Here is a 14,166-nt window from a genome sequence, read left to right on the forward strand (position 1 = left end):
TTACTTGCTAAAGCATTTTGTAATTTTGATTGCAACAATTGTCTTCTAAAGATACTAATAATAAAATTGTCATCTTTCATGTGCAAAGCATCCTATGTAAAACCGTATCTTGAAAAAAAGAAAATTAGAATATTTCCATTATATTTGTTTAAAAAAAAACCCACATAATAATAAGAGACCCCACACTAAAAAAAACAAAAATTCTTGACTCTTTGATGTCTAAATGTTATTAAAATCATTCATCCATTCGTCAAACCATATTTTTCCATATTGGCAATTATTTAAACAGTTTCAAAATAGAATTAACCCTTAAAAAGTCCTATATTTCATTTAAACGACTACTTTGCTGTCAATTGTCACTGTTGAAATTTTTAATGTGGAAGGTTCTAATACCGAATGTAGATGGAATGATGCAGCTCACTGAAGCTCACATTTCTTGTCACATATACTTATAAATTATTATCTTTCGAGTGCAATAAATAAAACCCTGGGCTAAATTATGTTGTTTGCAGGGCCTTAGGCAAACCTTGGAAAAATTGTGATTTCTTGGATTGTACAGAATGGATTCGCTTCGAAAGCAATTGGATGCTTTAATGGGCGCCAATCGCAACGGAGATGTTACAGAAGTGAAACGCAAGTATTATGATCGAGATGTTTGCCGTCTATTTTTGGCCGGGCTTTGCCCTCACGACCTTTTTCAATTGACGGTAAGGATATTTTGTAACTTAACCCTTTTTATTGATTATGATGGTGTGTATCTGGGTTCGCCATGTTCAATCTTAAAACTCTCAATGCTTTTTGTACCTATTTGCCGTGTATAAATATATTAGATACGTCCTTTACCTTTCCAAGTTCAGGAGTTCCTCGTCAACCATAAATTCTCAACTTTTCAAATTTTATGATTTTTGGGTCTCTCTTCAAGTTTAAATTTCTCCGACGCTTGAAATTCCCGAGTTTTGGAGTCTTCAATTTTTAAATTCCTGACGGTTCAGAGTTCCAATGGGGGACGACTTCTTCAATTCTGAAGTTCTCGATGATTCAAATTTTGAATTTTAAAAGTCTCTTTATCGAGGGGGAATTCCTGGCATTTCAAAAGTTCAATGTTTGGGTATCTTTTCAACTTGAAAATTAATTCTTGACATTTTAAATTCTTAATGTTCATGTCTCTCATCAAGAATAGAATAGAGGAGAAGACTTTTAATGTACAGGAGACCAAAGAAGGCCTATGAGACAGCAGACCCTGCTATTTTTGGTTTGTGAAGTGTCGCTCTTCTGCTATTCAATTTCACAATGAACTCTTCCATTCTCTCCACCTTCTCCTCACTGAATGAATCGTGAAAAGACATTGGTGCTAAATTGCTTATGTACTTGACCCGGATGTCATTGTAGGCACTGCAACCTATAATAAAGAGTTTTTGAAGTTAAAAATGTGTTACAATTCAAATCCCCAATGCTTCAAGTTCCTTTTCAAGTTTACAATTCACAGCATTTTAATTTCCCCGTTGTAGGAGTTGCTCCTCAAGCATGAAATACCTGACATTCGAATTCTCAATGATTCCTTCGTGAAGTTTATAATACTTTACATTTCAAACTCCTGCTATTTAGAATTTTAGAGTTCCTTGTTAACTTTATAATTCTTGACATTTTGAAGGGGCTTTGAAATGGTGCTAATTTTAAAATTGAACATCACGATTACATAATTACACTACTACTGTAATGCACAGTGAGAAAGCCTGACAAATTGTTTGTTTATTTGTTCCTCTCTTAAGAGGATGATAATAAAAAAAAATACCTTAAATTAGAATTTAGAACCTTGTCTATTTTTCAGTTGTTGTTTCAGACCACACCATATGTTTTATCATTTGGAATAAATATATGATCTAGCTTTGCAGGCTTGTATAATTCTTATCATTTACATTGTTCCAAATGAGCTCCCATATAGGAGATGAAACAGACAAATAAACTAGCTGTTGCAAATGTTAAGTACTTATTGTAAAATTAGGAGAATACATTATTTTAATATTCTATAAAATAACTAAACACTGATTACAAATAGGTTCATCTCCTTATATGGAGATTGGAGAATGAAACCTTGTAAATGGATAAACATGACATGACTCACCTGATACTAAAAAATGAACTAAAAATATAGAAAAAAACGCTTGCCACTAAATTGACTTTACTACAACTGTAAGCCTTATCTTCTAATAATTATTTAATATTCTTCTAATACCCCACCTTGAGGCTTGCTTCACTAAAAACAAAATATGTCAAACTAAAAACACCCTGAATCATGAATTTTCCAATTCTTTAGAAGCTTTTCTTTGAAAATAGAACTCAATCAAGCTGCCTCAAACCTTTTTAAAGGTGTAGCTTTTGAGCTGAATTCCCAAGTTCTTGAATTGCCGCCTCCCCGAACTCCCGAATCACAAATCTCTCAAACCATTAGACAACCATCTATGGTGAACTACATTCATAGAGCTCCATCAAATTGTCTCATAACCCTTGGAAGGGTATGATTCCCAAGATTATAGACTCCCAAGCGAACCAGGCAGCTATCCATTTTGTCTATTTTGTTGATGTTTGTAGCTAGGTCGGATTCCTTCTAGGGCCGACCTAGCGTATGTGTGACTAATTGGCCTATCGGCCTTAGTCACATTAAATGTGCAAAAATTAAAATGTAATTTGTGATTGCCTTATAGGGCCGACCTCATAAAGGTCCAGGTTATGATCTCTTATGTTCTCCAATGTAATAAACTGTTTTTGTAACTTGTACCTTATATAGGGCCGACCCTATATGTCCGCCACCTTGGAGGATTATATCATTATTGTAATTAATTGTTTCTTCTTGAAGGCCGACCCATTGTGAATGGGCGCCTTCCACACACACACACACATATAGAAGATGTTATTGGCTTAAAAAAAACATCAAGCATTCAGCGATCTAATTCCTGAGTAGAGAAGACATCCAAATCAGCGAATCCCTTCCCAGAGCAGCCAACTCACTTCTTGGACATCGAACAGTCAAGTCAAATCTTTCCTCTGCAAGCGAGTCTGCAAGCAAATCCATTCACTGAAGGATGCGTGAATCATATAGAAGGCTGTCTGATGCCCTACCAAATCTGATTCATGTTCAGCTGTGTATAGTCTGCTCATATAGCTTCAAGAGTTGAAGCGAACTTGTAAAGAGATATTCAGATTTGTCAAATATAATCAAGAGATTGATTGCTGGGTTTTTTTACCTTCAAGAGGAAGGTTTTCCTAGGATACTTTGGTGTTCTCTGTGTTTTTTGTGTTATTCTGTTTATTTGCTATCAATCTGATCTAAAACTAACATGGTATCAGAGTGGGTTTTTAGAAAAGATCCGATCAGATGTGGAGGGAATTGATAGAAGGGCATTTCGACCCAAGAAGACAGGCGATGCATCGACCTCAAAACCTTGTTATTCTTACAATTGGTATCTCTGATATCTTGGCATTTGAATCAAAGTTTGAGACTGCCTATCTTCCTACTCCAAAGCCGATTCAATTGGTGGTAAAATTTAGAAGGTCCATTGGCGTGATCATTGGGGTATGATGTCATGCACAATGCACATGACTGCTACAGTCGGATCGTGTCTTTAGTGATCTGATCGGGTGATTCTCTGATTGTGGTTCTTCTGAGTGAACACTATCTTCATGCTTGCGGGTTCCATCATGCTTGTGGGTTCCATCCATATGATGTCTGAAAATCTTTATTAGAGATATATTGCCAAATGGAGGTTACAGAATATGGGAGACAGAGAATAACAGACTTTCATGCAGAGGTTAAGTGGTCGTGTATTAAACTGCGGAGGCCGAATATATATTCCTCACCTGCTGTTAATTGTAGCAGACACTTATATCACTTTGCAATATTTGTCTTCTCCATTTGGGCTTATCCAGAAAGGCCATGAGTATGAGGATATTATGATTTGTGGTGAGACTATCCTGTTCGATGTGGTGCTCTTGCTGGCCGGAAAGAAACTGGAATGCCGCCTCTGAAATTTGTTTAGTCACCAGAGTTTGAAGTTTTTTTTTAAGGGTCGATTCATGATTTAACATCGGGAGTTTTGAACTGCAAATAAATTCTAACAGATTCCAGTAGGTGGATGTGAGGAGCTATAACGGAGTCTTATGGACAGTGTTGCAAATGTCTTCATCGGGCTCCTTGGGAGTTGCACATGGAGAATACTTTGAGACTATATTTGGTGATTTTGACTGTATATGTGTGTCAGAATTAGTTATCAGGTGGTCAGTAGTTTTTTTTTTACTTCCAGTGATCATCATCTGCGGTGAGCATATATGGAGTCTGAATGTTGTTCAACATTTATTCTGGAGTCTTAACTTCCAGTGGTCATCATCAGCGTGGAAGGTTGACTGGAACGTGTTTCAGGGGCAGCTTTACATACATTGAAATTGCTGATTATTCAAACTACTATAAAGAGATAAGTAGTCCATGTTTGATTAATGTTCACGAATTTCATATGTAGTTATTAATTCATGCAATTACATTATGCATGTTATTTGTGAAACAATATTGTCTGCAGATGTCCGCATACGATGAGCTACATTTGAATGTCTTGCTTCAATTTCTTCAACTTACTATGAGAAACCTGCCCCTTACATGCAGGACATCTTTAGAATCACAGCAAAATCAGTTAAAAGTGATGAAGAGCTTGTTGCTCTTCAAGCTAGTGATGAAGTATGTCAAGGTGTGGTTGGAGATATTTTCCGTGCTTTGGATGAGTAGGTTCTTCCTTATTGTGTTGGTATTATGACACAACTTCTGAAGGACCTGTCATTCATGTTTTGGAGATATTGCTCTTGCTATTAATGCTCATTTAAGCGGTCTTTCAAGATAAAGAGATTGCATTCAAGGGAGAAAGAACCTAATGCTTGCAGTCATAGGCTTGAGTTGATGACTAAAAGCATTTCTTAGATTCTCTCTGCGATCTGTAACTTCAAGGAAGGAGGAAACATTTCAGCTTCAGAGGGACCATGACATTTAAGCTTCAGAGGGAGCCTAACATATTTGGACGAGGAGGTTAGAAGGTTGATATCAGGTTCAGAGGGAGCCACATCGTCATGAAGATTTGGTTAATGCATTCTTCTCTGTGAGAGAAGTTTGAGGTGCAAGCCCTTGTTAATGCATTCTACTCTGCGAGAGAAGTTTGAGGTGCAAGCCTTTGTTAGTGCATTCTTCTCTGTGAGAGAAGTTTGAGGTGAAAGTGCTTGTTCCACCCTCTGGGAGTAGCCATGGTGGATCCACCCTCTGGGAGTAGCTATGGTGGATATCATGTGAGTGACTCCATGACTTAGCACTTGTGTTTATTCACCCTCTGGTAGTAGCCATGGTGAACGTCATGATGAGATGACGACATCATGTTGAGGATTTTGTAATGGGCACTTGTGTTCATTTGCATTTCCATTCATGGGGGTAGCCATGATGGTCCCACCCTTAGGTAGTAGCCATGGTGGTTGTGTTCACTTGTTTTCCAACATTGGAATCCGCCCAAGGGGGCCAGCCCCTTCTCCAACGTGTAGGGCTGGGCCCTATACCTCACGGCATCTCATAAAGACCCCACGCTCGACTCCACGCTACATACAAGCTAACACGCCAACATGAATAGGGCCAACCCTATCCTAATGCATTTCGGTTAAATAAATTAAAGGTCTTTAATTTATAAGGCAAGCCGACATGATTAAGATTATTGCTCCACATATAAATAAACATCAACTTCACATCATCACTTACTCATTCATTGTTCATGCGAAATACACCTATTTGCCTTATGCCAATTAAAGGAGCAATATTACAGCGAAATATGTCTGCTGTACCAGCGAATTACATTTGCCATTAAAGTGCGAAATTCATCCATAAGGAGAGTGAACTGAAGTGCTAAGGCTGCAGACCAGCAAAGTGCAGGTTTCATGTGCAATATAATGCAGACCTAGGGTTTGGACTTGATTGCTGTTGGAAGTGTTAAAGGGACGAGGTTTGACAACTTGTTGCTTGTGAAAGTGCAGTCTTGTGGAAGACATTATCGGCCCTAAGTGCAATTACCTTCAAGTACTTGAGATAAGTGTTGTAATCTTCATATGGATATAATCCATAAGCAGATTTGAGGATCTTTTCTGGCTGGGTTTTTCCTCCTAGGAGGCTTTCCCAGAGTAACCGTGTCTTGTTTTTATTTTGTTCATTTCTTGGTTATGCTCAAATCTGGAAAACCATAAATCTTTCATCTAATTAATTTTGTTAGTAATTAAATTTTGATTTTTTGAGTTTACATTAATCTGAAAGTGTTAAAATCAACATGGTATCAGAGCTATAGGCTAGATCAACTTTCAGTTTTCAGAATTTAGTACTCCTTTATTTCCAGATTGTTGTCTCATTCTCAGGTCAGGTTAATGGGGCTAAAAGTTGAAGATAGGCTTGATGGAAATATCAATTTTGCTACATGGAAGGTTCGAATCATGTTGGCCCTAGAAGAAGAAGATCTTCTCCACTTCATAGAAGCGAAAGAGCTAACTGAACCTACGGATGCTGCCGAGCTAAAACAATTCAAAAAGGATGTTGTCAAGGCCAGAAAGCCTCTCATTGATTCAGTTAAAGACCACCTTGTCACCTCCATTGCCTCATTTACTACTGCAAGGGAAATGTTCAGTCATCTACAAGGTACCTATGAAATTAACAGTCTCAATAGGGCAATTACTTTAAGACAACAACTACTTAATATCAAAATGTCAAAAGAAGATTCTGTTATTTCCTATTTTATGAGAATTTCAGAACTAAAGAATCAGCTAGGTACAATTGGACATAACATAGAAGACAAAGACCTTGTTATGATTGCCACACTCATGGGAGTCATTTATTCAAACCATAAGTGGTAGAACTGAGTTACCTACCCTTGATCGCCTTAAGAATGATTGCATCCAAGAAGAATCTCGCCTTATCACAAGAGGGCAAACCAAAAGTCCTCATGTAGATGACCAACACATGCTTGCAACCCAATGCAAGAAAAGTGGAAATTGGAAGAAGCATTATCCAAAGAGAAATAGAGAATTCAGACCACCTAGTTCTCATCACTCTTGGAAGAAACCAAGAGATATCTCTCGTGTTCGATGTTTCAGATGTGACAAATTTGGTCACTATGCTAAAGAATGTCAGTATGATCTTACTCAAAGAGAAGTCAACCTAAATGAAGTCTCAGAACAAAAGGACGACTTCTTATTCATCTCTGCCCTATCAAACAACATACCTACAGACTGTAATACATGGTTGATCGACAGGGGTGCTTTCAAACACATCACAGGCTACCGTGATCATCTTTCAGACTTAGTAGAAAAGGATACCAGTCTTCACGTTGTAATTGGTGATGATGCTCGATATTCGGTAAGAGGCTCTGGCACTACTTCTTTAAACTTAGACTCTAGTATTTCACTTCACCTTAGTGACATCTTGTTTGTTCCTGGAATTAGAAAAAACTTAATTTCCATTTTTGCTCTAGAAGATAAAGGTTATCAAATTGCATTTTCTGAGGGAAAAGTACTTGCTTGGTCTAAGAAATCTAGTTTTAAATCTGCTCGTGTAATTGGTAATAAATATGATAGTTTTTATAAGCTCTCTACTAACTCTGTTCAAGTCCTCATTAATGAGGCTCTTGAATCCTGTGAGCTATGGCATAGAAGACTTGGACACTTACACTATCAAGCACTTCCCTCTCTTGAAAAGTTACTCAAAGGTATGCCTAAACTCAGTCAAATTCATGATAATACTTGCAAAGGTTGTGCTATAGGTAAAAATGTTAAAATTCCTTTTCATAAAAGTGAACATAGAGCTAAAGATAAACTAGAACTTGTTCACTTTGATTTATGTGGTCCTATGTCTATAGCATCTCCTAGTGGATTTCTTTATTACGTAATCTTCATAGATGATTTCTCTAGGAAAACTTGGATTTACTTCTTAAAATCTAAAGAATCTGATGAAGTCTTAAGTAAATTTAAAGAGTTTAAGGCATTAACAGAAAACTTCTTTGGTAAAAGAATTAAATGTTTAAGATATGACAATGGAGGTGAGTACACCTTTGGTAGCTTTTATGATTTTTGTGTTGAGTTAGGAATTAAGAGGGAGTTTTGTGTTCCATACAATCCTCAGCAAAACGGAGTTGCTGAAAGGAAGAATAGGACTATTGTTGAGGCTGCAAAGGCTATGATTCGTGATCAAGATTTGCAGACCTTTCTATGGGCCGAGGCTTCTAAAACAATGGTATATATCCAGAATAGATGTCCACACTGTGTTCTAAAGAACATGACCCCTGAAGAAGCCTTCACAGGATCCAAACCAGACATCAGTCACCTCAGAATTTTTGGAAGTCCTGTTTATGTTCATGTACCCAAGGAAAAGCGAACCAAGTTGGAACCCTCCGGGAAGAAAGGCATGCTAGTCGGATACAGTGAATCCTCCAAGGCCTTCAGAATCTATATCCCTGGTCAAAGGTATGTTGAGGTAAGTAGGGATGTTACTTTTGAAGAAGATATTGTTTTTAAGAAATCAAAAGGTTCTTCTGTTATTGATGAAGCTAATGACAATCAAGATATGAATGTTGATGCTAACCCTGAGATTCAGAGGGAGCCTGTTGAACCTCCACCTCAAGAAGAACATAATGATCCACCAGAGCCCATGAATCCTACTGCCATTCCTAGTGACATTGCTGTTACCAAAAAGAGGCCATGTTGGGTAAGAAACACCATTCAAGAAGCTGAAAGATTTGCTGCTCCCAGTGGCACCTTCCGTGAAACCAAGAGACCTCAAGTATTCTCCAACTACGTTGCATTGATGTGCAATCTCATTGAATCTGAACCTTGCAATGTTGAAGAAGCCTTGAACCATCATGCATGGAAGCTTGCTATGGATGAAGAGTATCAGTCAATCATCAAGAATGATGTTTGGGATATTGTGTCCAGACCCAAAGGTAAATCTGTTGTTTCCTCTAAATGGTTATTTAAAATTAAACATAATGCTGATGGTAGTATTGAAAAATATAAGGCTAGATTTGTAGCTCGTGGTTTTTCTCAAAAGGAAGGCATAGACTATGAAGAAACATTTGCTCCTGTTGCTAGATATACTTCTATTAGAACTATAATAGCTATTGCTACTGCTAGAGGTTGGAAGCTACATCAGATGGACGTTAAGACTGCCTTCCTTAATGGTGTCATTGAGGAAGAGGTCTATATCGAACAACCTAAGGGTTATGAGATTTAGGATAGAATAACTCATGTGTGCAGGTTGAAGAAAGCTATGTATGGCCTCAAACAGGCTCCTCGTGCTTGGTATGAAATAATTCATAAATACTTGTTAAGTTTAGGTTTTTGTAAAAATGATGCTGATTCTAACATCTACTTTAAGTTATCCAATGATGAAATGCTAATTCTAGTTCTGTATGTGGATGATTTATTTCTTACTGGTAAAGATGAACTTATCATTAGATGTAAGAAAGAACTAGCTTTAGAATTTGAAATGAAAGACTTAAGTCTAATGCATTATTTCCTAGGTCTAGAAGTATGGCAAAGATCTAATGAAATTTTTCTAAGTCAAGGAAAGTATACTATTGATATTTTGAAAATATTTAGAATGATGGAATGTAAACCTATGTCTACTCCTATGGAATCTAACTTAAAGAAGTTAAGTGTTTCTGCAGCTAACTCTGATTTTGTAGATCCATCAGAGTACAAGCAGTTGATTGGATCATTGATGTATCTAGTTAACACTAGACCAGACATATGCTTTGCAGTGAATGCTCTCAGCCAGTTCATGAGCATGCCCAAACATGTCCATCTTGTTGCAGCCAAGCACATCCTAAGATACTTGAGAGGCACAGTTGGTTATGGGCTGAAGTATCCATTTAACACTTCAATAACTTTGGAAGGTTATTCAGATGCAGATTGGGCTGGAAGTGTCAAAGACAAGAAAAGCACTTCCGGCATTTCTTTCAACTTAAGATCCGCAGTGATCTCTTGGGCTTGCAGAAAACAATCTTCAGTGGCACTAAGTACTGCTGAAGCTGAGTATATTACAGCAAGTGTAGCTTCTAGAGAAGCAGTGTGGCTTCGTAAGCTTCTTGTTGGGTTGTTTGGTCCGCAGTTATTCATTGTGATAATTAGAGTTGTATCAAAACGTCTATCAATCTAGTGTTTCATGACACGTCAAAACATGTGGAAACTCATTATCACTTCATTCGAGATATGGTGCAAAGAGGCGCCATTCAGCTGAAGTATGCCAACACTGATGAGCAGGTTGCAGATATTCTTACCAAGCCTTTGTCCAAAGTGAAGTTTGTGTACTTCAGAGACAGACTCGGTGTTGTGGAAAATGAAACCCTGATTGAGAGGGAGTCTCAACCTCAGTGATACATTGTGTTGTATCAAACCACCCTCTGCGGGCAATGTAAGGTGGTATTGTAATCTTCTCAGGGAGAAGAGTAATTGTTAACCATTCTCTGCGGGCAATGTAAGATGGTAGAAAAGATCCTCTCCACCCTCTGCGGACAATGTAAGGTGGGTCCAGTCTATGCTTGTGTGCGAGCTGAAAGATTATATTATGTAGTTCCATTATATGCTTGTGTGCAAGATGGAAGACTACAATATTTTGATCATGTAATCCATTCTTTGCTTGTGTGCAAGATGGAAGATTATGATTATGTTTTTCTTCCCTAATTAAGAGGGAGTGTTGATTGTAATTAGGGATGGCAGAGTCCAATTGCCTTGGGCAACATTGGAATACGCCCAAGGGGGCCAGCCCCTTCTCCAACGTGTAGGGCTCGGCCCTATACCTCACGGCATCTCATAAAGACCCCACGCTCAACTCCACGCTACATACAAGCTATCACGCCAACATGAATAGGGCCAACCCTATCCTAATGCATTTCGGTTAAATAAATTAAAGGTCTTTAATTTATAAGGCAAGCCTACATGATTAAGATTATTGTTCCACATATAAATAAACATCAACTTCACATCATCATTTACTCATTCATTGTTCATGTGAAATACACCTATTTGCCTTATGTGAATTAAAGGAGCAATATTACAGCAAAATATGTCTGCTATACGAGCGAATTACATCTGCCATTAAAGTGCGAAATTCATCCATAAGGAGAGTGAACTGAAGTGCTAAGGCTGCAGACCAGCAAAGTGCAGGTTTCATATGCAATATAATGCAGACCTAGGGTTTGGACCTGACTGCTGTTGGAAGTGTTAAAGGGAGCAGATTTGACAACTTGTTGCTTGTGAAAGTGCAGTCTTGTGGAAGACATTATCAGCCTAAGTGCAATCACCTTCAAGTACTTGAGATAAGTGTTGTAATCTTCTTATGAAGATAATCCATAATCAGATCTGAGGATCTTTTCTGGCTGGGTTTTTCCTCCTAGGAGGCTTTCCCAAGGTAACCATGTCTTGTTCTTATTTTGTTCATTTCTTGGTTATGCTCAAATCTGGAAAACCATAAATCTTTCGTCTAATTAATTTAGTTAGTAATTAAATTCTGATTTTCTGAGTTTACATTAATCTGAAAGTGTTAAAATCAGCATTAGCCATGATGGTCCCACCCTCAGGGAGTAGCCATGGTGGTTGTGTTCACTTGTTTTCCATTCATGGGAGTAGCCATGATGGACATACCCTTTGGGAGTAGCCATGGTGGATGTCACTATGTGACTCAGATATTGAGAAGGACTCCTCCCTAGCTAAGAGGGAGTGTTGATGTTTGTAGCTAGGTCGGATTCCTTCTAGGGCCGACCTCATAAAGCTCCAGGTTATGATCTCTTATGTTCTCCAATGTGATAAATTATCTTTGTAACTTGTACCTGATATAGGGCTGACCCTATATGTCTGCCACCTTGGAGGATTATATCATTATAGTAATTAATTGTTTTCTTCTTGAAGGCCGACCCATTGTGAATGGGTGCCTTCCACATATATATATAGAATATGTTATTGGCTTAAAAAAAAACCATCAAGCATTCAGCGATCTAATTCCTGAGCAAAGTAGATATCCAAATCAGCGAATCCCTTCCTAGAGCAGCAAACTCACTTCCTGGACAGCGAACTGTCATGTCAAGTCTTTCCTCTGCAAGCAAATCCATTCACTGAAGGATGTGCGAATCATATAGAAGGCTGTCTGATGCCCTAGCAAATCTGATTCATGTTCAGCTGTGTATAGTCTGCTCATATAGCTTCAAGAGTTGAAGCGAACTTGTAAAGAGACATTCAGATTTGTCAAATATAATCAAGAGATTGATTGCTGGGTTTTTCACCTTCAAGAGGAAGGTTTTCCCAGGATACTTTGGTGTTCTCTGTGTTCTTTGTGTTATTCTGTTTATTTGCTATCAATCTGATCTAAAACTAACATATTTTGGCTTCCTACCTGTCTTTAAAGCGTGGGCTGCTTAACATATGAGAAATTCATCTTGGCATAGTTATCCTTCTGGACCTATTGGAAATGCATCTGGAGGATCTTCAACATGGTGACAAAGTGTGTTGGTATTAGTTTCAAGAAGTATCTCAACACATTTTACTTTATGATACCCATATGCAAAGTGCATGGTTGTCCAACCTTGAATGCACCATCTTTGTCTATATCAAGTAAAAGGACATTGAATGCAATTATCAGAGTCAGTGCTGCCACTATCCTCATTACAAAAGTAGAACTACTTGGATGTATGCATCTCCTTCTTTCATTCAGTCTGACTTCATTATCTTCGTTATGTTGTGTAGACTGTTTTAGCACTTTAAGCGTATTTGACAAAGTGGTCTTCCTCGCATTGTCAAGACTCAAGAACAAAATCTTGGCCTCCTTTTTCCACAAGCGTATTATGGCCCGATCAAACATAGATATCTTCATTCCCTTGTCAAACCCTAGCACATGATTGTTGAAAGCACTAGTTGCGACAAGCTACAAACCCCAGGTGCTGAGAAAATAATAGAAAATGTGCATAAAACCCCATGGTTGAGGAGTAGTACCCGGGTCTGGGTGTAGCACCCTTCAAGCGTTTCCTGCAGTATAGGGTGGGATCAAGGGGCAGAGCCCCAGCCACCAAGCCTAGATGAAGGCCTTTGTAACCACAAAAGCTTACATGGCGTATGCCATTTTCATAATGTTTAAAAAGGCAAAAAACTGTGTATTTTAACTCTTATTTTCGCAAGAATACTCAAATGCCAGAAGTTGTGTTTTTTTAGCTTGCCATGTTTTTCTTGTGCCCTCTACACAGCATGAGTAGTTGTCTCAGACTTGCCAAGTACTTGGCCCAAAAATTGCGAAAAATTGCTGTCTACTCACTTGCAAAACTCAGTGATTAAAACAAAAACACTTGGAAAGCAATTTGAACTATGGTTGAAGCTTTCAGTTAAAAAAAAACTTAAACTCCAATTGCAGTACTCTAATTTTAATTATAACATTACTTATTAATTAATTAAATAAATTAAAATCCATGTTAACAATATTAAATATAATATATTATATATGATCTATCTTAAATATTTATATTAAATATAATATATTATATGATCTATATTAAATATTAACGAATATCTAATACTCATTATCTGGAAAACTCAAACAACCATTTTGCCTAACTGTTCTGGTAATATGTCTTATAATCCCAGAATACCAATAAATCTTAAAAAGGTCATGTCCAAGTTTCTATGAGAAATGTACATTGTAAATTTAATTTGATTTTGTTAATTAAATTAAACACATAGAGGTTGTTGATTGAGTCACTGCATGAGATATTTTTTGTAGAGAAGATTATGTATAATTAAGTTTGATTGATAATATTCTATTCAAGAAACAATAATGAGAGTTAGAATAATAGGAGTTAAGATGTCATAAAATGAAATGAGGTTAAGATGTAGAGAAAATTATGTATAATTAAGCCTGGTAGAGAATATTCTATCCAGAAAACCATAATGAGAGTTAGAATGATAGGAGTTTAGATGTCATATAATGAAATGAGGTTATTGGAAGCTTGTTAATCTATTCAATGTTTAATGCTTAGAACTTTTCTTGTTAATTGATGGTTGTGATATTATAATAAAATTTGATTTTTGTTTATTTATTGGCACGTCAAGGTAACAGGTCTCTGCATAAATATA

At 37.3% G+C, this 14,166-nt stretch overlaps 1 protein-coding gene across 5 annotated transcripts in view; it reads left to right on the forward strand.

The window, feature by feature from the left end:
• Positions 1 to 313: 313 nt before the first annotated feature.
• LOC131039063 (U1 snRNP-associated protein usp106) overlaps positions 314 to 14,166 on the forward strand; it is a 90,639-nt gene continuing 76,786 nt past the window's right edge. Inside the window, exon 1 of one of the 5 annotated variants that reach the window (XR_009358876.1) lies at positions 314 to 707. Coding sequence is in view for 2 of the 5 variants with exons in the window: in XM_057971812.2 (XP_057827795.1) it covers positions 561 to 707 (147 nt within the window). In the remaining 3 variants the exon portion in view is untranslated. The remainder of the gene's footprint in view (positions 708 to 14,166) is intronic. The other 4 variants (XR_009358877.1, XR_009358878.1, XM_057971812.2 and 1 more) reach the window with 4 other exon arrangements.

Source organism: Cryptomeria japonica, chromosome 9, assembly GCF_030272615.1.
Source record: "Cryptomeria japonica chromosome 9, Sugi_1.0, whole genome shotgun sequence".
NCBI lineage: Eukaryota > Viridiplantae > Streptophyta > Pinopsida > Cupressales > Cupressaceae > Cryptomeria > Cryptomeria japonica.